Here is a 19,966-nt window from a genome sequence, read left to right as displayed (position 1 = left end):
TTCTTGTGAGGAAGGTGTGTAGGTTTTTTAGACACATGGTGTGAGTAGAAGTTCTTGTGATGAAGATGTGTAGGGTTTATTAGACACATGGCGTAAGTAGAAGTTCTTGTGATGAAGATGTGTAGGGTTTTTCACACACATGGTGTGAGTAGAAGTTCTTGTGAGGAAGATGTGTAGGTTTTTTAGACACATGGTGTGAGTAGAAGTTCTTGTGATGAAGATGTGTAGGGTTTTTCACACACACGGCATGAGTAGAAGTTCTTGTGAGGAAGGTGTGTAGGTTTTTTAGACACATGGTGTGAGTAGAAGTTCTTGTGATGAAGATGTGTAGGGTTTATTAGACACATGGCGTGAGTAGAAGTTCTTGTGATGAAGATGTGTAGGGTTTATTAGACACATGGCGTGAGTAGAAGTTCTTGTGATGAAGATGTGTAGGGTTTTTTAGACACATGGTGTGAGTAGAAGTTCTTGTGATGAAGATGTGTAGGTTTTATTAGACACATGGCATAAGTAGAAGTTCTTGTGATGAAGATATGTAGGTTTTTTAGACACACGGCGTGAGTAGAACTTCTTGTGAGGAAGGTGTGTATGGTTTTCACACACACGGCATGAGTAGAAGTTCTTGTGAGGAAGATGTGTAGGTTTTTTAGACACATGGTGTGAGTAGAAGTTCTTGTGAGGAAGATGTGTAGGTTTTTTAGACACATGGTGTGAGTAGAAGTTCTTGTGAGGAAGATGTGTAGGTTTTTCACACACATGGTGTGAGTAGAAGTTCTTCAGATGAAGATGTGTAGGGTTTTTCACACACACGGCATGAGTAGAAGTTCTTGTGAGGAAGGTGTGTAGGTTTTTTAGACACATGGTGTGAGTAGAAGTTCTTGTGATGAAGATGTGTAGGGTTTATTAGACACATGGCGTGAGTAGAAGTTCTTGTGATGAAGATGTGTAGGGTTTATTAGACACATTGCGTGAGTAGAAGTTCTTGTGATGAAGATGTGTAGGGTTTATTAGACACATGGCGTGATTAGAAGTTCTTGTGATGAAGATGTGTAGGGTTTTTGGAGCATTGTGCCGGACTTGAATGAGGCCTGTTGGTGCAGCGCGCGCTGGGGGAGGGGCGGCGCCTGCTCTCGGTTCTGTGTTGTATTAAATATAAAATCTGCATGTTCGAACCCCGTGTTGGTCCGTGCAGCTCCGTTCCTCCGGTTGAAGAAGACGGGCGACATGACCAGTGAGCCCTGATCCCGCAATGTTGGCAGGACGCGGGGCGTTAATATGGCGCGGCTCCGTGCAGATGAAGAAAGGAAGACACGATTATGCTAAAAAAAAACGTGGTATGATCCGAGCCCTCCCCACCCCTACAAGCCGACCGGGCCAGAGGAAGGCTTTCATAATCAGAAACGTAATAAACTGCACCACGGCACATCACATAAACTACAGATACTGCAGCGATTCGGAGTTGAAAGATATTTATTTCAACCCACAACACGCCGCGCCGCGTCCTTTCCGGTCCCGCCGCCTGCGCCGAGAACTGGGCGGACAGAGAGCTCTCGCGCCTCAACCCCATTGTATATTTATGCGCCAGTGGGCGTGGTCTGCGCGGCCCGCTCAGCCAATGGGCGGGCGGGGGCGGTCCGAGGGCGGTCCGTCCGTTAGGAAGAGAAGTTCTCCAACAGCGTGAGCCCAGCAGCGCTCAGTAAAGACAGATAGAGTCAGGCGGCGGCAAGCGGTGGCAGTGCGACCCTCATTCTGGGGGGGGGGTCTGATTATAACAAAATATATACACACATATATGCATACCCGGACCGCAAGATAGGTCATATGTCGATAATAGGCCTTTTTAGAAAACCTCCAGCTTAATATATCTCCATCTGAAAATGCCTATTTTACTTTTCCTGATAGACACGTCCGCCTCTATGAATCAGCGCACTTATTTGGGTACGACGTATCTGGACATAGCTAAAGGCGCGGTTGAGATCTTTATGAAGGTAAAGATTAATTTTACCCCGACTTTTTCAGCTTACTGTTGTGCCTTGTTGGAGTTGAGGGTCCGTATGGTGGAATCGTTGGAAATTAACGTGTGTTGTTTCGTTTTCTTTAACAGCTGCGTGCCCGAGACCCGGCTAGTAGAGGCGACAGGTACATGCTAGTTACATTCGATGAGCCACCATACGGAGTTAAGGTAAATAAATGCTGTTCAGTTGTGTGTGGTGTGGTTAAGTCGGAGACGTTTTTATGACAGTGGGACTATATTGTCCCTCTGGTCGTAGCTGCGGGTCTCTCGGCCTCACGGTGGCGAAAAGGACACATTTTTGTAAAAATAGCCGCAGACCCGGAGCAGCGCACCCTCGGAACATGGCGGACATTTTGCTTTTGTGTGGGGAAAGCTCTCGGCGCTGAGATGGAGGCGGGGAGATTTATGATCCGCCGTGACGTCCTTTGTGACGTCACAACGGGCGAACTCGGCCCCGATTGGCCAGGCTTCAGCCTGCTTTCCGTGGCTGACCTCTGTGCTCTCCCATTGGTCGCGCTCTCCGGGGTCATGAGCCTCGCTCTGCTTCACCTTTCGTTTGACCTTTGCACTCGTTCCACTCATGTTTTGTGTTACAGTAAAACCGGCCACACGTCAGCTGCCCCTCCCGCCCGCTTGAAGCAGCCAGGTGGCCTTACATAATCATGACATTGACATGAACACTGCTCCACTCGGGACGCTCCAGTCAAAACACCTGAAAACCCGGCGGCTGCTGGACTTCTGTCCTGCCGCCTGATTGGTCAGTGTGGCCGTGGTGACCCTGCAGTCCATGCACAGCAGTCCAATGCGTGTGTGTGACAGGGTGGTAGTAGCCTAGTGTGTAACACACTCGCCTGTGAACCAGAAGACCCAGGTTCAAACCCCACTTACTACCGTCGTGTCCCAGTGCAAGACACTTAACCCAGAGTGTCTCCAGGGGGGGACTGTCCCTGTAACTACTGATTGTTAGTCACTCTGGATAAGGACGTCTGGTAAATACTGTAAATGTAATGTAAATGATGCTTGCTTCCCATTGGCCGGTGGTGTGGGAGATTTGGCTTCCCGACATGCTGGCTGAACTGGTGACTCTAGACGACCATGGGCGTGTGTGCGACTGAATTATGGATGGCAACCTTACTGCAGATGTGATCGGTGAGCAGCATGATAATAACATGGCAGACGTTCCCAGACTCACTGTGATGTTTCAGGCGGTGAACATGGCAGGTGAAAGGGTTTTACTTTTTTCAGAGTGAAATAAGCCATCTTTAACTGTCATATAAAAGGAATAAAACAATACATGTTGCAAAGTGGAATACAACAATAAATCATAAAGAGACGTGCCAGTGCGATGAGAACATCGCAAAGTAAAAGAACATGCGCAGGTCTGGACTGAATATACCTGTGGTTTGTATTCCACGAGGACATGCTCAGGTTCACGGTTCGTTTTTGACATAGTCTATTTTTTTTTTTTTTACAAAATTCATGTGACAAACATTCACCACGGCAAAGATACCAGTCACGGATGAGCCCGTCATGACCTTTAGATGTTCCTGTGAAAACGCCATACAGACCTTTTTTTTTTTTTTTTTTTTTTTATTTTTTACTTCCATAGCAATAAAGTGTATAAAATATTTTTTTTGCAGTGAATTTGAAATGAAATCAGAGATGGTAAAATCTGGGAGGGACTGAGGTTCATGACCACCTCCTTTTCATTTCCTGCTGCCTGAGAGTAGACTTAGTCTGGCCGCTGTCTCTGAGAGAGCAGCATCTTCACACTTCTCCTCAATTATTCATGCGGTTTTCAGCAGCTAATCAGGGATGAATTCCACGATTCTACGTTCACTGGTGACGACGCAGGCCCTTTTCAGCCTCTTATTCTTCCTGTGTCCAGCTGTCCTCTGGGACGGGAACTCTCCTCCCGCTGCGGCTGGTTGATTGAATGTGGCACTGGTGTACAGTGTAGGGTGGTGGGTGTTTGTAAGACCATCTTCAACCTTCAGGGAAAGTTGTTTTGTCATTGTGATACGCTGCATGGCGCAGCAACACGATTAAACCACCAACAGAGCTTGGGGAGCAGTGTGTGGCGAGGGAGGGTTCTGGAGTTTTACCCACAACATTCTGGTTACCAGTCCACTTCCCACTTTATTTCCACACTGGTAGCGCGGAGCTACATTGGCCAAATGCACACACAGAAAATGCTTCTTCTCTCTGGATCCCGTTTAATGGCTGTTTGTGGCAGATGCGTGCGGTGCGCATGTTAAGCCTGCCAACGTAAGCGCAACGTTGGGACCTCATGCAGTACTTAAGTGTGTTGGGGAGCAAATAATTCTACATATATCTGCATGATCTGTTTCTCTCTCTTTCTACAGGCTGGATGGAAGGAGAACCATGCCACATTCATGAGTGAGCTGAAGAACCTTCAGGCATCAGGATTGACCACCATGGGCCATGCACTGCGTGCTGCCTTTGACCTGCTCAACCTCAACCGGCTGGCCTCCGGAATCGACAACTATGGCCAGGTACACAGACCCACCGGCCACTTTTACTAAACAACCGCGATTTACATCCTCATTTGTCTGTCCAGACTCAACAGGCTAGCTTAGCCTAGCACTGAGGATGAGCGTAAATCCTGTTAGCAGTACTTGTTTTAATATTAGTTTTAGTATAGTCTTTGCGTCAAACTGTCATTTAGTTAGTTATTATTAGTCTTAGTCACGTCCAGACTCAAGTTTCTGTCGACTAAAACTTTTAGTCTTTTTTTTTTTTTTTTTTTTAGTCAGAATTATCCATGAATATTTTAGTGTAGTTTTAGTCAACAAGAAATGATGACATTTTAGGCTAATTTTAGTCAATGAAAATGGAATTTTAATCATCTTATTTATTAGTAATGCAATTATACATATTAATATTTAACCAAGTCAATATAGTACAAGCACCTAGTAGAACAGACAAAAGCAACATTTTCTTTTAGTCATACTCGTTTCATAAATAAAAAGATTATCTTATTATTATATTACTCAGAATTGGCCCTAACAAAGCCCTAGGCAAGATTTTAGTCGAACTTTTACATCTCGTCTCGACTTAATCACGTCAAAAAATTTGATGATATTATGATGAAGACATTTAGTCATACATTTTGTTGACAACACTAGTTAGCATCCGGGAGTTTGCCAATGAGCGAGTGAGCAGCAATTCACATCTTGCAAGTCAGGACATGGTGGCATTTCATTGGTGGTAGTAGCCTAGTGGGTAACACACTTGCCTATGAACCAGAAGACCCGGGTTCGAATCCCACTTACTACCATTGTGTCCCTGAGCAAGACACTTAACCCTGAGTTGCTCCCGGGGGGACTGTCCCTGTAACTACTGATTGTAAGTCGCTCTGGATAAGGGCGTCTGATAAATGCCGTAAATGTAAATTCATAATCAGAAACAAACATGAGCAGCAAAATGGTTCTGTGCATTTACTCGAAATGATTTCAAGATTTCATCATCACTGAGGGCCTGCCCCCCCCTGTTCCCTTCCATGTCCTTACATGCAATATTATTTTATTGAAAATGTGTCTGAACATTTACAGTAAACCTTGTCCCTTCTGGGAATTCATAATCAGAAATCTGAATGAATAAATATTTAGCAATTGCTTTAGTATTTACAGTGAATGTTCACACAGCCAGAACAGCAAGTGTAAGTAGAGATTTATGTTTACACCAGTGGGGGTGCCAGAGATCACAGGAGGGGCACAGGATGAGGTTACCAAAATTATAGCAGTAAATATTAAATGTGTAAACAACAATAAGGACAACCAAAACTTTGTATAATCCTGCATAGGGCTGTGTATTGGCAAGGATCTCACGATACACAATATTTTGTGATGCTGTACATATTGCGATATTCTACAGTATAAAAGATGCTCGTTCTGTCATGTTTTATGATTTCACTCCGCCTGAAATGCCAGACAGTAATTTAAAGTCCCCAGCTGTACAGCGCCATCTACAGGAGTGGAGGTTGTAGTTGCACGCTGATTCTCATCTCTGCTGGCCCGTGGGGAACTAAATGTCTATTTAAAAATTTATATTAAATGTCCCTGTATCGTTACATGTAAAATATCACTATATATTGCTGTATTGACATTTTCCCAACACCCCTAGTTCTGTATGCTATATAGACTAAAGCTGTAAATCTTGTCCCCTCAATTTCTATCATTTTAATCTAGCTCTGGTCTTTTGGTGGAGAAGGCAAGGTGCTATGGAAAGATAGAAAGAGAGGTGGAGAGGGACGACTGAAGACTTGGTCCAAGATGTTTCCCCTTTTGCCAAATTGAAAGAATAGAGAGCAGGAAGAAGGGGCAGTGGTGTGGTAATCAGAAGGTTGCTGGTTCAAATCCTGAGCTGCCAAGGTACCACTGAGGTGCCACTGAGTAAAACACCGTCCCCACACACTGCTCCCCGGGCGCCTGTCATGGCTGCCCACTGCTCACCATGGGTGATGGGTTAAATGTAGAGGACACATTTCGTTGTGTCGCTGTGCTGTGTATCACAATGACAGTCACTTCACTTTCACAAGAGGGCTGGAGCTTGTATTGGAGAAGATCCCCAAGGAGGATTAGAGGTGTACTGAGGAGAGAATGCTAGTCATCTACAAAGAGATCAGGGGTCCAGGAGGATGCTAGACAATAATCAACAATAACAATAAAAATGGAAGTCCAAGGATGAAGTGTTGAGGTGCAAGACAGACAAGGGTGTGAAGCACATCATGATGCCCACATCCCCACCTCTCCTAGTTTCTCTTGGGAGAGAGCTGTGAAATCAAAAAGGGATGAGCAGACATACCAGCATTATGTAGCAAGCTTTGGGCTAGAAGTGTTCCAGTTATCCACAGTTACTGATAACTAACAGTTCTGTGTTAGTATGAAGATGAATGTCGTTTACTCTTAGCACACAGCTGACCTCCTGGAAGTTCTACCTTTTATAATCCCATGAGATGTTGTGCTGAAAGTTCAGAAGTTTCTGCTTATCGTCTCCTCAGGGCCGGAACCCATTCTTCCTTGAACCGGCAGTCATCATCACTATAACCGATGGGAACAAGTTGACACACAGCTCAGGAGTGTCAGATGAGGTATGAGACTCACATCCAGCCTGTTACTCTTTGTCCTGCTTTTTAATCGTGCTCTGCTTTCTGTGGTGGGTCACCTGCTTTGGGATTCTGTCTCAGATCCTAGAGGAGGCACGTGGCCAATGACCTGCTGCATTCTAGCTGCTATTCTAGCTGATGCTCCTCAGGTCATCATCTCCATTATGTCGTGGTGTTTGGCTTCAAAGGATTTTGAGCTGACACATCACGCCTCTGATGGTCTAATGAAGCATCAGCTGGTGAGATGTTGGAGGAGGAGTAGTTTCCTCCTCCTCTCTTTTCCTTTGCTCAGAGTGGGCTGAAAGTTCCCCAGTCTTATTACAGTCTTCATCAAGTTCCTAAATGCATTTAATACTGCTGGTCACAGTTTGATTACGATAAACATCTGGAACATAGCAGTTTTTGTCTGTAACACACACACCGCACCCTCTCACAGCTCCACCTCCCTCTGAACTCCCCTCTCCCGGGGAGTGAGCTGACGAAGGAGCCGTTCCGCTGGGACCAGCGCCTGTTCGCCCTGGTTCTGCGGCTGCCCGGCGCAGCCGGACCCGACTGCGAGCAGCTGGGAAGTGTCCCCACAGACGACTCGGCCATCACCCAGATGTGTGAAGTGACTGGAGGTACAAAGACATGTTGAGACCAAATCTAAATAAGAAATGAATCCCAAATGGTCAGTAGAGTGAGTGCAGATTTTTCTCCAACTTCCTGACTCCTTTCTATCAGAACAAGCATGAACGTTTTCAGCTATTTGAGCTACAGTAGCTCTTCTGTTGTCTGGGACCGCAGGAGCCAGTCTACTCCCTTTGCTTGGTATCAGGACCCTTTCACAACATTCAATGGCCTTCCTTTCTTGGACCGCTCTTAGTAGATCCACTGACCACTGCAGAGCAAAACATCCGACAAGAGACTGCTACAACCCAGCTGTCTAGACGTCACACTGTCTAGACACTCAGGTCCACTCAGACACTCAGACATCTCATTACTGTTATTAAAATTACACTTCCTTTAAAGAATCTTTAGGCTCAATAAGCTTGCTGAGAAAAAGGTGTCATTCTGATGAGGCTTTAAAGCTTTTGTTTTATGTAATTAAATTGTGAAAGAAGGACACTTTGAAATCCTTCTACCAAACTCTGGCACAGACTGTCAGGCTGCTTCTTTTTATAGCTGTGGGTCTGTCGTGTGTGTGTACTGAAGGTACTATGCGGTGACCAGTTTGTCCCCTCACTCCTTCAGGACGCTCGTACTGTGTCCGCACCCAAAGGATGCTCAACCAGTGTCTGGAGTCCCTGGTGCAGAAGGTTCTTAGTGGCGTTGTGATCAACTTTGAGAAGACTGGGCCAGACCCTCCGTTAGTAGGAGAAGGTAAACATGCCTGCAGCATGACTCGCCTGAATGCTCGAAGCTGATTGGTGGGAAGGTGTATAAAGGAAGGAATGTGTCTGAATGTGTCAGGAAGAAGACCCCACCCCTCTCATTCCGTAAGAATACAAGTGAAGATTAACACAGTCTCTCTTTTCTCCAGATGGACTGGTTGAACCCAGTCGACCCGTCGCCTCATTCAGTCCACAGCCGTGGCACAGCTGCCACAAGCTGATCTACGTGCGGCCCAACCCCAAAACCGGTGTGCCCGTGGGCCACTGGCCCATACCGGAGTCTTTCTGGCCGGACCAGAACTCGCCCACGCTGGTGAGATGTCCATGTATCCCTCATATCAGAGGGGATGTGTTGAAACGCACTTCTGTTTTTCCTGTTGTGGTTGTGATGCTCAGGTTAAGCCCTGGACCCGTTTCTCTCATGTTCTCTGTCCGTCTGCAGCCTCCTCGCTCTGCACACCCGGTGGTGCGCTTCTCCTGTGTGGACTGTGAGCCCATGGTGATCGACAAGCTGCCTTTCGACAAATACGAGCTGGAGCCCTCCCCCCTCACACAGTACATCCTGGAGAGGAAGTCCCCACATATGTGCTGGCAGGTGGGTCCTGCTGACACACACACACACACACACACACACACACCGTCTAAACATGGATCCAGTTTAGCCTTGTCTGCAATGTTGTTTATGGCAAAATACCTCTTTTATGCGATTAAGACGTAAATGCTGGTCATGTGACTATAACTAATAAAACAAATCATGTAATATTGTTGACTAATAAAAACAAGACTAAATATGGTTTACAAGATAAAAGCTAGAGTAAAATGTAAAATTTTTGTTATTTCCTCTTGTTTAAGCGTGTTTAAGCACAGTTAATTTCCTCTTGTTTAAGCACAGTCTGAAACACACACATCTCCGCTGGGTCCTAGATCCCTTACCAGCCAATCAAAAAAAGAGAGGACCTACACAACAACCAATCAAAAAATGGCAGCATTGTATCTGGGTAAAATGCAACACAACCACCAATAAAAAGGCATTCTGGAATTCTTCGCGTTATTCCGCTACTTGTAACGATATCTTCCGAACATTTCATTGACCACATCCATAGGCGCTCCGAACATCACTTCATGCACAGAGTAAGTCATCTTCTGCTTTAATGTTCACACCGTTTCACACAAACAATGACAACTTGCCTGCTGTTAGAGAATATTGCCCAGATAATTAGCATAAATCTTTAAATAGAGGAAAAAAAGAGATTAAAATACAATTTTCATTGACTAAAATTAGACTGTTAACATATTCAGTGATTATTACAACTACAGTAAGACTACAATGCTCAGCGTTTTAGTCAACTGAAATTTGACTGTGGCTAAAATCTAATTTTGACTAAAATTAGTCTGGACGTGACTAACAAAGACAAAAATGACAGCTTGATTCAAAAACTAGACTAAAACTAATATTAAGACAGGCCGCCAAAAAACACTATTCTTGTCTGCAGTTCTGTTATTTGGCTCTGGGGACAGCCAGCAGGCCTTCTCTCAGGTAACGAAGGGATTGTAAAGTTTTATGACAGACTAGTAGGTTACTAAAATATATTGGAGCATCAGAATAAGCTTTCTAGGTGCCTTTCTTCTTGCCCTTCTGTCAATCATTTACACTCTTCTGGGTGGATCCGACTCTGCTGGTTCTTTTCTAGATGCAATCACATGTGAAACTGACATCAGGGGAAAACAGGGGAGCGGAAATGTCTGCAGGCTGCTTAACCTCAAAGGTTATGTTTGCATGCTCTCCTCACATTGGGGAGAAATTAAATGTATTTAATCCGTCGACACCCGGTAGAGGGTAGGAAGGAGAAACTCGCGGCCAAACCAAAGTGCAATAAAAGTGTATTTATTTAGAGTGCAGGAAGTGATGTATAGTTCAACCAAAACCCTCAACCAAACACACCAACTTTATACAACACCGGCACAGAGCCAAACACACTAACAGAGGGGAATCCACACACATACCAATACACACACGGGCAGAGAACCAACACTAGAGACAAGAACAAAGCACAACTCCTGCTCCACTCCAAACTCCTCCATGACCGTCTTTCTGTCTCAGGCCTCCTCATATACTGGCAGCAGACATGGGTGGAGCCAGCAATCAGAAACTCCTCCCCTTCAGGCCTAAAAGAGGGGGGAAAAAACACACAAGCAGAGGGACCCCCACTAACACTCCCTGGCACCGAGCGCCCCCACACACAGTAGATCCTCCTTTAAAATTTGACTTGAAGAATTGGCCATTTGGACTGAAGAAGGTTTGTTCCACCACGGAGGAGCCAGGTCTCGGAGGCTCGAGGCGAGACAAGCTTGATGCTCTGAGAGAATGAGAAGTGACATGCTGCTTGAAGAGAAGTGAGGAGCTGTGGGGCCATTCATCATCTTGAACTTAACACACGCCGCCACAGGAAGCAGGCGCAGCTTTCACAGCAGAGCTGTGGTGTGTGGGATTTCTGCAAAATTCGAGATAAGTCTTGCGGCGCGTTCTGGATCAACTGAAGGAGTCGGTTTGTCAGTCTCCAGTCCAGCCTGTAGAGTCAGTGAAGTAGGACGTCGGTGTGAGGTGGACAGGTCCCACCCTGCATCCCGCATCCTGGGATGGGCTCTGACGTTTCAGAGGCCCATTTCTGGCCCTTTTATGCATAATTTTATTATGCATATCTTCACTCAATTTCCCAGAAGTGTAGTTCCATGCAGTTTTTTTTTTTTTTTTACAAAATTTGATTAAATGATATCATTCGAAAGATTCAAATGGTAGTCTGTGGTGAATTACACTGTTTGTTAAACAGTTGAGCTGTGTGTGTAATTCACTGACATTCACTTGACCTGCTTGAATAGGTGTTGGGAGGAAACTTTGCTGTGAATCTGTGTGATTTTATTGGCTTTATAGTAATAAGAGTTTACTGTAATGCCAGTGGTACACTAGTGTCTGGACTTTTGACAGTAAGGAACATGAGTGATATTCGACCTTCTCCTCTCTGCAGGTGTTTGTGAACTGCAGTGGGAAGCATAGTGAAGCGGCCCAGCCCTTCGGTTACCTGAAAGCCAGCACCACCCTCACCTGCGTCAACCTGTTCGTCATGCCGTACAACTACCCCGTCCTGCTGCCGCTGCTAGGTCTGTCTGCGTGTGTGATGGGGGATGTTTTAAATGTAGTACTGGGTAATGCAGGGCACTGCAGGGTAATGGTGGCCTAGCGGGCCCCTTTTGGTTGTGTGCTGTCCTGCAGTGTTTCACAATGACAAAAACCATCGCTTTCATATTTAAGATTTAATCAGGTTTCAGCTCCACTAGAAGGTAAAAGCAGGTCAGAACTGTTCCTGTTGTAGTTCCTCTCGTCTGTGTTTCTCATCCCCCTCTTCCGCTTTTCCTTCTCTGTGCAGATGACCTGTTCAAAGTACACAAGCTGAAACCAACCCTGAAATGGCGACAGGCGTTTGAGATCTACCTGAAGTCCATGCCACCGTATTTTCTTCTGGTAAGATGATGCCAAGCAGCTCAATAAAAAATGTAAATAAAAATGTATGATCATGTCATTCAACCAAATTCTGTAGGTCTTCCATCTAAATTTATATTTAAGTGACTTTTTGAGCCCTGACCTGACCAGTAGTGGTCAGATGATCCGGGAACCGGGAAAGCAAGTTGTTAGCTGAATGTCTCCTGTTCGCAGCCGCTGAAGAAGGCCCTGAGGATGATGGGAGCCCCCAACCTTATTTCAGACAACATGGACTGCGGCTTGAGCTACAGCGTCATCTCCTACCTGAAGAAGCTCAGTCAGCAGGTTGGTCATCCGCAGTTTCACAGCAGCCAGCCAGGAGGTGCTGGAATATGATTCATTGATGTGAAACAGGCCCGTGGTTATGAATAATTGATTGCATTTGCTATGAATATATAGACGTCGATCTGAGGGGGTTACAAACAACAGTAAAGTTCTGATGCAGAATGTGAATCTTCTGACAGGCCAAGATTGAGTCTGACCGCCTGATTGCTCTGGTGGGTAAAAAGCCTCCTCAGGAAACGGGCATCAAGGTGAAGAACCACTCCAGCACGCTCTCTCTAGCCCACCGGCGGGACTTCAAGCAGCTGCTGCAGGGCATCACCGGGGAGCTGCCGCTCCGGCTCAGCGACATCAACTTCAAGGAGTTCGCTGGCTTTCAGATCGCACTCCTCAACAAGGTACCCGCGCTCTCCTTTCAGTTCCAGTTCTGTAGTCTGTCATGATAATCCTCAAACTAGTTTTCCTGGAACAACCTTTATTTCCAAAGGATCTCAAGCCACAGCCCTATCGGAATGCTTATGACATTCCCAGGAGAAATCTGCTGGATCAGGTGACCCGAATGCGCACCAACCTTCTGAGAACGACCCAGAAGGTCATCCGAGGCCAGGATGAAGGTGAGCACCGCCGTGATGTGCAGTTCATAGCTCCCAGTGAGCTGGAAATGCTCATGCCGGGACCGGCTGCTCGGTTTCTCTTCCAGACTTCCTGCACAGCATCCCTGTGGGCCAGATGGGGAACTATCAGGAGTACCTGAAGACCATGCCCTCTCCTCTGCGTGAAATTGACCCCGACCAGCCCAAACGCCTGCACACGTTTGGCAATCCCTTCAAACAGGACAAGAAGGTGAGCAGCTAGGCGAAGACGTGATGTAGAGTGGGAATGCGGGAAGGGGATTTTACGGTGACGCTGCATTAACCCGATTACTGTCCACTCTGCAGGGGATGATGATCGATGAGGCAGATGAGTTTGTAGCTGGCCCCCAAAATAAAAAAAGGGTGAACCCTGGTGACCCCAACTCTGGCACTGCACTAAAGAGGAGGAGGAGCATGTCTCCACTGTTAAGACGCACACAGACACCACCCATCATCACAAACCACGTGGTGGGTAAAGGCGCCACGACCGGGACCCAGGGCCAGGGGGGTCTCATCAAACCCATCCCCCTGCACAAAGGTAAAAAAAAAAGAACCTAATTTTTGGCCAACGCTTGCAGTATTATTTTTGACACTGCTTTAGAACACTAAGATTCCAGGAAAGTCCCTCTGAGCACGGCTTAAAAAATGTACTTCAGTTGAAGCATTGGAATCTTACTGAAACGCTTATTTTTATGCATATATGATTGTTATTATTGGTTGATAACTTTAAGTTTTTACTTGGAATTCTTTGGGTCTCTGTGGGGTGCTTAGTTTTCCCTGGAAGGGACATTTCTGGACATCAAAGCTTGAAGATCAAAGCTCCATTAATGGTAGTGGGTAGCAAAACCGTAATGATTTGTATAATTTTCAGGATGTGTGCAGATTGGTTGGTCTAGATGGAAGTTATTTCCACCTCAGTTCAATTAAACTGCATGACTTCACATATCCTGTCTCTGACTAGTCTCCTAGTCTCCTAGTGAGGACAAGATGCATGTTCTTATGTCCATGTTCACTGCTGTAGTTTTGTTCTGTACTCGCTACATATCCAGGGCATGTGTGCTAACATGTCCCCAGATGTCTGCATTTTTAAAATGTCCTAAAAGAGCTTTTGCTGCCTGTATAGGATCTGAGATGAACAATATGCTGGCAACTGAGAGCAATGGAGACCGAGGGCCAGTTACCGAGACCTGTGAGACCTGGTCTGGGGGGGTGGAGAGTGGCCCTGCAGGCCTCAGTCTGGAGGAGAGAGGCGGTCTGGGAACTCTTGAAAGCTCTGAGGATCATGGCAGGCTGGAGGACAGGCTTACAGAAGACTGCTTGGACGAGAGACCCTCTGAACGGCCACAAAACTGTGAAGACTTGAGTCCCCCTGGCCAGCAGGGGGAGACGGAGGATTCGTTTGAAGACCCAGCACCAGGGACTATCATCATGATCCCTCTAGAGGGCAGCAATGCAGAGCTGCGCACGCAGGTCATCAAAGAGGTCCGCAAACCAGGACGCAGTAAGTCTTCTGACACACGCTGGTAAGGACTTCGTACCGTAAACCATGACCTCAGCTCACGACTTCCTCTTTTCTAGACTACGAAACGATATTCCGGCTCCTTGAGGAGGTGAAGGGACCTGTTTCAGTCCAGAGGTACTTCATCCACCATGCCATCAAAGAGGCTGCAAGGTGAGCCAGAAAATGGTGGCCGAGCTGGTAAGGAAGTGGAAGGTTGCAGGTTCGAATCCTTAACCGAGGTGCCACTGAGGGTGGTTTACAGCATTTAGCAGATGCCCTTATCCCGCCTCCTTGGGACTTCACATGGCGCATGTGTCTGGTGTTGTGTGAGTGACAGCAGGGCTCAGCGCTATCATGTGAATATAGCCAATCAGTTATTTTTGTGGGCGGGATCTTAAATGAAGCAGGAGATTGAGAATAAAGGCCACAGCGGAAGAGATGGCAGCGACACGCCAAACAATTTCATATCAGCCATCGTCCCTCAATAATCGACCAGGCCGATGATCGCCAGGACGGCCACTGCTTTCCACATCGGATTTTAAACACATTATGATTCAGTGTCTTCTCAGTTCAGTTCATAATACGCTGAACATTCTGTTCGGTGTGGTGAGGAGGGTGTAAGAAGAAGAGTATTGGGTGCGTTCACGAGTTCCCCCATCAGATGGCAGTGGGTGTGGTCCTCTGAAAGGAGCATTTTTAAAATTCTGTTTTACTGAGATAAAACCCAGAACAATGTTTCTGGACAGGTTCAAGAAACGAGTGCTGATCCAGCAGCTGGAAATGGCCCTGGAGGAGGTGGAGGAGAGGCATGTGGTGACGTCCCGACTCAACAACATCCACAGCAGATAGCGTCTTCAGAGCGGACTGACGACGGCAGAGGGACAGCAAGGGTCTCAGGAGATGTCTGACGTTCATGTTGTCCTGGTGAGGAGCGGTTTTACTGACGTGGACGAGCAATAACGGAGGCCGAGGCGTGGCTCCTGCCCCGCCTTCTCAGCTCAGCTCTTATCAAAGCAATAGTGTGTTGGGGGCGGGACTGACCAACAGTTGCCGCTCGGCTTCTCCCCACACTGCAGCACTGCTGCTCCTCACAACTTCTTCTTAACTAGATGTAAAATACTTTTAAATGTTCACACAAATCCATTATTTTTGATGGTGTTCTTTCCTGAAACTTTAAAGAAAGTTATTTTTGTTGTTTTCTTTAAGTTGTTTAAATAATTTTGTAAACGAATATTATATAAAATGCAAAAGTTTATGCTTTTTTAAAAAAATAAACTTAATAAAACGGAAGGAAAACCTGGAGAATCTCTGCATGCTTTGGTCTGTGGTGTGGTCTGACCAGTGGAATGTTTTCTTTGTGAATTAACAGCTGATTATTATTAATATTATTGTTGCATTTATAACTGTTACTGCTGTATTTTGCATCAATTCCACTTGTGGAATATGTAGCAGGACATTTGATACTAAAGAGTTGATGCTGTCTTACGCTTCATGATGAGTAACGATGAGTAACGGACTGCTGTGATGCAGTGATGGAGACCACTGCAGAAGCTCTCCGGTTTAATATGATCGTGCTTGAAGCGCTTGTACGAGTCCTTGATCAGCTGCCGCAGACTGGGCCCTTTCAGGAGTCAGCCCACCAAGTGGAACGCGTACTGGTAAGTTGTGGCGTTTCAGAGGCGCGGGACGGGACTTTTACTTTGGATTTGAAGGCTCTGTGGACTTTTATTTTGGTGGCCGGAAGTTGCGTGCCACGTGATCAGCAGAAGGAAATGTCGGTCTCCGTGTTCGGGCGGACCGTGCGAGATAAATAACTTTACTCTTTGAACGGAGCTTCTGTTTGCAGATTCATCCAGACGGAATGTCGTCCGCTCACGTTAAGCCGCTGGGTGGCGCAGCGGCTGGAAATGTGAGCTTTTTGGCTGGAAGAATCCCTCCGGCAATCGAGATCATGTCGAAATATATGAAGGATTTAGATAAAGAGCTTTTCCGCAAGATCCTCAAAGGTGGGTCGCTTCCGGTGGATTACAGGAAATAAAAGATCTCGTCACATGTAAACTGGTGGCAGCCCGGAGGAGCACAGACTCCCAGGTTCAAAGCCCACATCGTGTCCCTTTGTCCATCCAAATTGTAGATCGGTTTTCAATTGCTGTTGACTTTCAGCATTTGAGTTTATTTCTAGAGTTTTTAGTATTGACCATTTCTTTTTTTGTGCTGTATATCTGTACCTCTCATGTAAATGTTACATCTACTATCAGCACCACTACAGTAAAGCTGCCCTGAAGTGAAAGTGAAGTGATTGTCACTGTGTCCTCTGCATTTAACCATAACCCTTGGTGGGCAGCCATGAAAGGTGCCCGGGGAGCAGTGTGTCTGGCTGTACCTGACTGTGCCTTGCTTTGTCTGACTTTGGCTTTGTTTGACTGTGTCTGGCTTTGTCTGACTGTATTTGGCTTTGGCTGTGTTTGACTGTGTCTGACTGTGCTTGCCTGTGGCTTTGTTTGACTGTGTCTGACTGTGTCTGGCTTTGTCTGACTGTGCCTGCCTGTGGCTTTGTTTGACTGTGTCTGGCTTTGTCTGACTGTGCCTGCCTGTGGCTTTGTTTGACTGTGTCTGGCTTTGTCTGACTGTATTTGGCTTTGGCTGTGTTTGACTGTGTCTGACTGTGCTTGCCTGTGGCTTTGTTTGACTGTGTCTGACTGTGTCTGGCTTTGTCTGACTGTGCTTGCCTGTGGCTTTGTTTGACTGTGTCTGACTGTGTCTGGCTTTGTCTGACTGTGCCTGCCTGTGGCTTTGTTTGGCTGTGTCTGGCTTTGTCTGACTGTATTTGGCTTTGGCTGTGTTTGACTGTGTCTGACTGTGCTTGCCTGTGGCTTTGTTTGACTGTGTCTGACTGTGTCTGGCTTTGTCTGACTGTGCCTGCCTGTGGCTTTGTTTGGCTGTGTCTGGCTTTGTCTGACTGTATTTGGCTTTGGCTGTGTTTGACTGTGTCTGACTGTGCTTGCCTGTGGCTTTGTTTGACTGTGTCTGACTGTGTCTGGCTTTGTCTGACTGTGCCTGCCTGTGGCTTTGTTTGACTGTGTCTGGCTTTGTCTGACTGTATATGGCTGTGCCTGACTGTGTCTGGCGGTTTGTCTCTGATTGACAGTGGTGGTCACCGCGATTGAGGGAACGGACTGCTGTGATGCATTGGGGACCATTGCAGAAAGCTGCGACGTGCCGGAGGAGAAACTGAGCTCCGTAGTTGCAGGCATGCACGAGCTGCTGAGGGTGGCGCTGCGGCTGCCACCCTCAACTTTAAAGCAAGAGGTAGGAGCTTCTACATCTACAAGCACAGCTCCAGTACCACCCTCCATCATTAACTCTCTGCAGCTCTCTCTCGCAGGGCTTCAGAGAGGACTTGCGGGAGCTCAGGTGAATTATTGCTGCAACCCGTCTGACGAGTTTCTGAAAGGAATAAAGATGTTAAAGGAACTCATTTCTGCTTTTCTTATTACAGGATATCGGAGGAATATATATCGGATTTTGTCAGCGTTGTTTTTGGCAGCAGGTAGGTTTAATGTGAAGCTGCTGGATCTGGATCATGGTGTGTGTATGAATACAGGACGTGGCTGAACACTAGTGGGAGTTCGGCAGATGGCACATGAGGCTCAGATCACCGTTTTAGCGCCGTCTGCTGCTGCGCTGTTCTCTGCTACGTTCCCTCTACTGGCTCCCAGTAGCTGCACGCATCAGGTTCAAAATACTGATGCTGAGTAGCACCATCCTACCTCACAGCCCTTATTACACCTCGCACTGCACCTCGTATACTCCGAGCCTCCAGTACTGCTCGCCTGGTCCCTCCATCTCTGAAGGTAAAAGGAAGACGCTCATCTAGACTCTTCTCTGTCTTGGCCCCTCGGTGGTGGAATGAACTTCCAGCTCAGTCACTGAGCACCTTCACACGGCAGCTCAAGACCTTCCTCTTTAGAGAAGATTTAGAGGAACTTGTAACCTTCTTCTTGTCTGACTTCTGTATAGAAACTACAACAGAGTGAATAAAATAGATGTATTCATAGTTGGGTGTCCTAGTGAACCAGAACTGACCACTTCATCCATGGTGACATGGAATCACGTTGTAAGTCGCTCTGGATCAGGGCGTCTGCCAAATGCCTTAAATGTATAATGAAATAAAATTTGTTCTCTGCTTTATTGTATTTCATAGTTTCAACACAAGGTGGCGCTTCTGCCCTGTCAAGGCAACATCTTCACAAAATAAGTGCAACCAAAAAAAGCTCCAAAGAAATGCAAACTATCAAGCGAGTTCAGAAACTTCCAATCTAGCGAAGTTTCAGCAAACGGGAGGCTGATGGGCTGAACGTACGGAACGGCAGAGTGGCAACAGTTCACCACATTCTAGATCTAGATCTGTTGATCTGATCTCTGTTCTCACGTGTGGTGGGTTTTCCCCCCACATGTTTCTTATAGTTTGATTTATGGAAGAAACGGAGTGAATAAACTGATTGTATTCACGATGCAAGTCTGCCAAATGCCTGAAATGTAAATGTCGTATCTGGCGTACAGTCTATAAAGTGGCCCAAATTTGTCCTTCAGCCTGAATTGGACGGTGTGGTGAGATTTGTCTTTCCTCCAGACGTGAAGCGCTGGACATCGTAGCGTCACAGCAGGGTCCCCAGTTACCCCACATGGACGACTTCACCTGGAGAGTGGACGTCGCCATTTCAACAAGGTACAAGTTGTATTCGGGTCTTTCGAACTTAGCTGAAATGGGGACATTCAATGTATAGAGCGGGAGACTAACTTTAAAACTGTTTTGAGGATCAATTCTGTGCATCTTGTATTAAGGCAAATCCAGTAAGTAGAATGAATGTCAGAACTTTCCAGACAATGTTCACATGGTGCTTTACAGATCAGAAGCACAAAAGTAAAATAATCATTTATCTTAAAGATTGTCTTTAAACTAATCCATATAATCAATGAGAGTATTCCAAACCACTTCCAGGCGTGTTCTGGAGGACGCTGAGCAAGTCAGTGTCATTAGAAAGTTTGATGGTTTGACATTGAATAACCCATTTTTTTAAAATGAAACTGGTGTGTTTGTGGAAAAAGCTGTCTAGGCCGCGCTCTTCAGCCATCAATTCTCACCCAGATACAACTGTCGGACGGAACCCGGAGTCACTTTCAGGTACTGACTAATGCTCAATTATTGGGGGGTTCAACCGCAGGGCTCTTCCAGTGTTTTAGGGTGAATGGCTCATCACCAGTGCATCCTTTCCTCTGTAGGTCAGCGTGCCAAAATTCCAAGAACTGCGCTACAACGTTGCCCTTATTCTGAAGGAGATGAATGACCTGGAGAAGAGGGGTGTTCTGAAGATCCAAGACTGAAGCATTCCTGATGACAATTCATGAAAACGAGATTTTGAATGGATCCATTTTGACACTTTCAGATGTGTGTGTGATTAAAACTTTATCAAATGTCTGGTCTGATGTTATGATTTATG

General features: G+C 46.3%; 2 protein-coding genes across 5 annotated transcripts; both read left to right on the top strand.

The window, feature by feature from the left end:
- The first annotated feature begins 1,684 nt into the window (after positions 1-1,684).
- ints6l (integrator complex subunit 6 like) lies at positions 1,685-15,602 on the top strand. Of its 4 annotated transcripts, XM_028960366.1 has the most exons (19): positions 1,685-1,816; positions 1,903-1,988; positions 2,105-2,182; positions 4,381-4,530; positions 7,038-7,127; positions 7,579-7,762; positions 8,376-8,504; positions 8,665-8,828; positions 8,958-9,110; positions 11,539-11,671; positions 11,938-12,032; positions 12,225-12,335; positions 12,515-12,730; positions 12,820-12,946; positions 13,033-13,175; positions 13,271-13,502; positions 14,088-14,465; positions 14,543-14,636; positions 15,212-15,602. In XM_028960366.1, exons 2-19 carry the CDS (start codon positions 1,917-1,919, stop codon positions 15,312-15,314), a joined length of 2,652 nt encoding a protein of 883 aa, XP_028816199.1. In that variant the 5' UTR covers positions 1,685-1,816; positions 1,903-1,916; the 3' UTR covers positions 15,315-15,602. The 4 variants fall into 4 exon arrangements, with proteins under 4 accessions (XP_028816199.1, XP_028816198.1, XP_028816200.1 ...); XM_028960365.1 differs by having other exon boundaries at positions 1,703-1,988; positions 15,212-15,600; XM_028960367.1 differs by lacking the exons at positions 1,685-1,816; positions 1,903-1,988; positions 2,105-2,182 and adding an exon at positions 2,946-3,163 and having other exon boundaries at positions 15,212-15,596.
- A 589-nt stretch (positions 15,603-16,191) lies between these two features.
- On the top strand, positions 16,192-19,942 carry commd5 (COMM domain containing 5). Its single transcript, XM_028960369.1, has 7 exons — positions 16,192-16,471; positions 17,614-17,774; positions 17,851-17,879; positions 17,965-18,015; positions 19,099-19,194; positions 19,575-19,650; positions 19,749-19,942. The coding sequence occupies exons 1-7, from the start codon at positions 16,327-16,329 to the stop codon at positions 19,848-19,850; spliced, it is 660 nt and encodes a 219-aa protein (XP_028816202.1). The 5' UTR covers positions 16,192-16,326; the 3' UTR covers positions 19,851-19,942.
- The last annotated feature ends 24 nt before the right edge of the window (positions 19,943-19,966 follow it).

This window comes from Denticeps clupeoides, chromosome 18 (genome assembly GCF_900700375.1).
Source record: "Denticeps clupeoides chromosome 18, fDenClu1.1, whole genome shotgun sequence".
NCBI lineage: Eukaryota > Metazoa > Chordata > Actinopteri > Clupeiformes > Denticipitidae > Denticeps > Denticeps clupeoides.
This window is presented reverse-complemented; position numbering and strand designations above follow the sequence as displayed.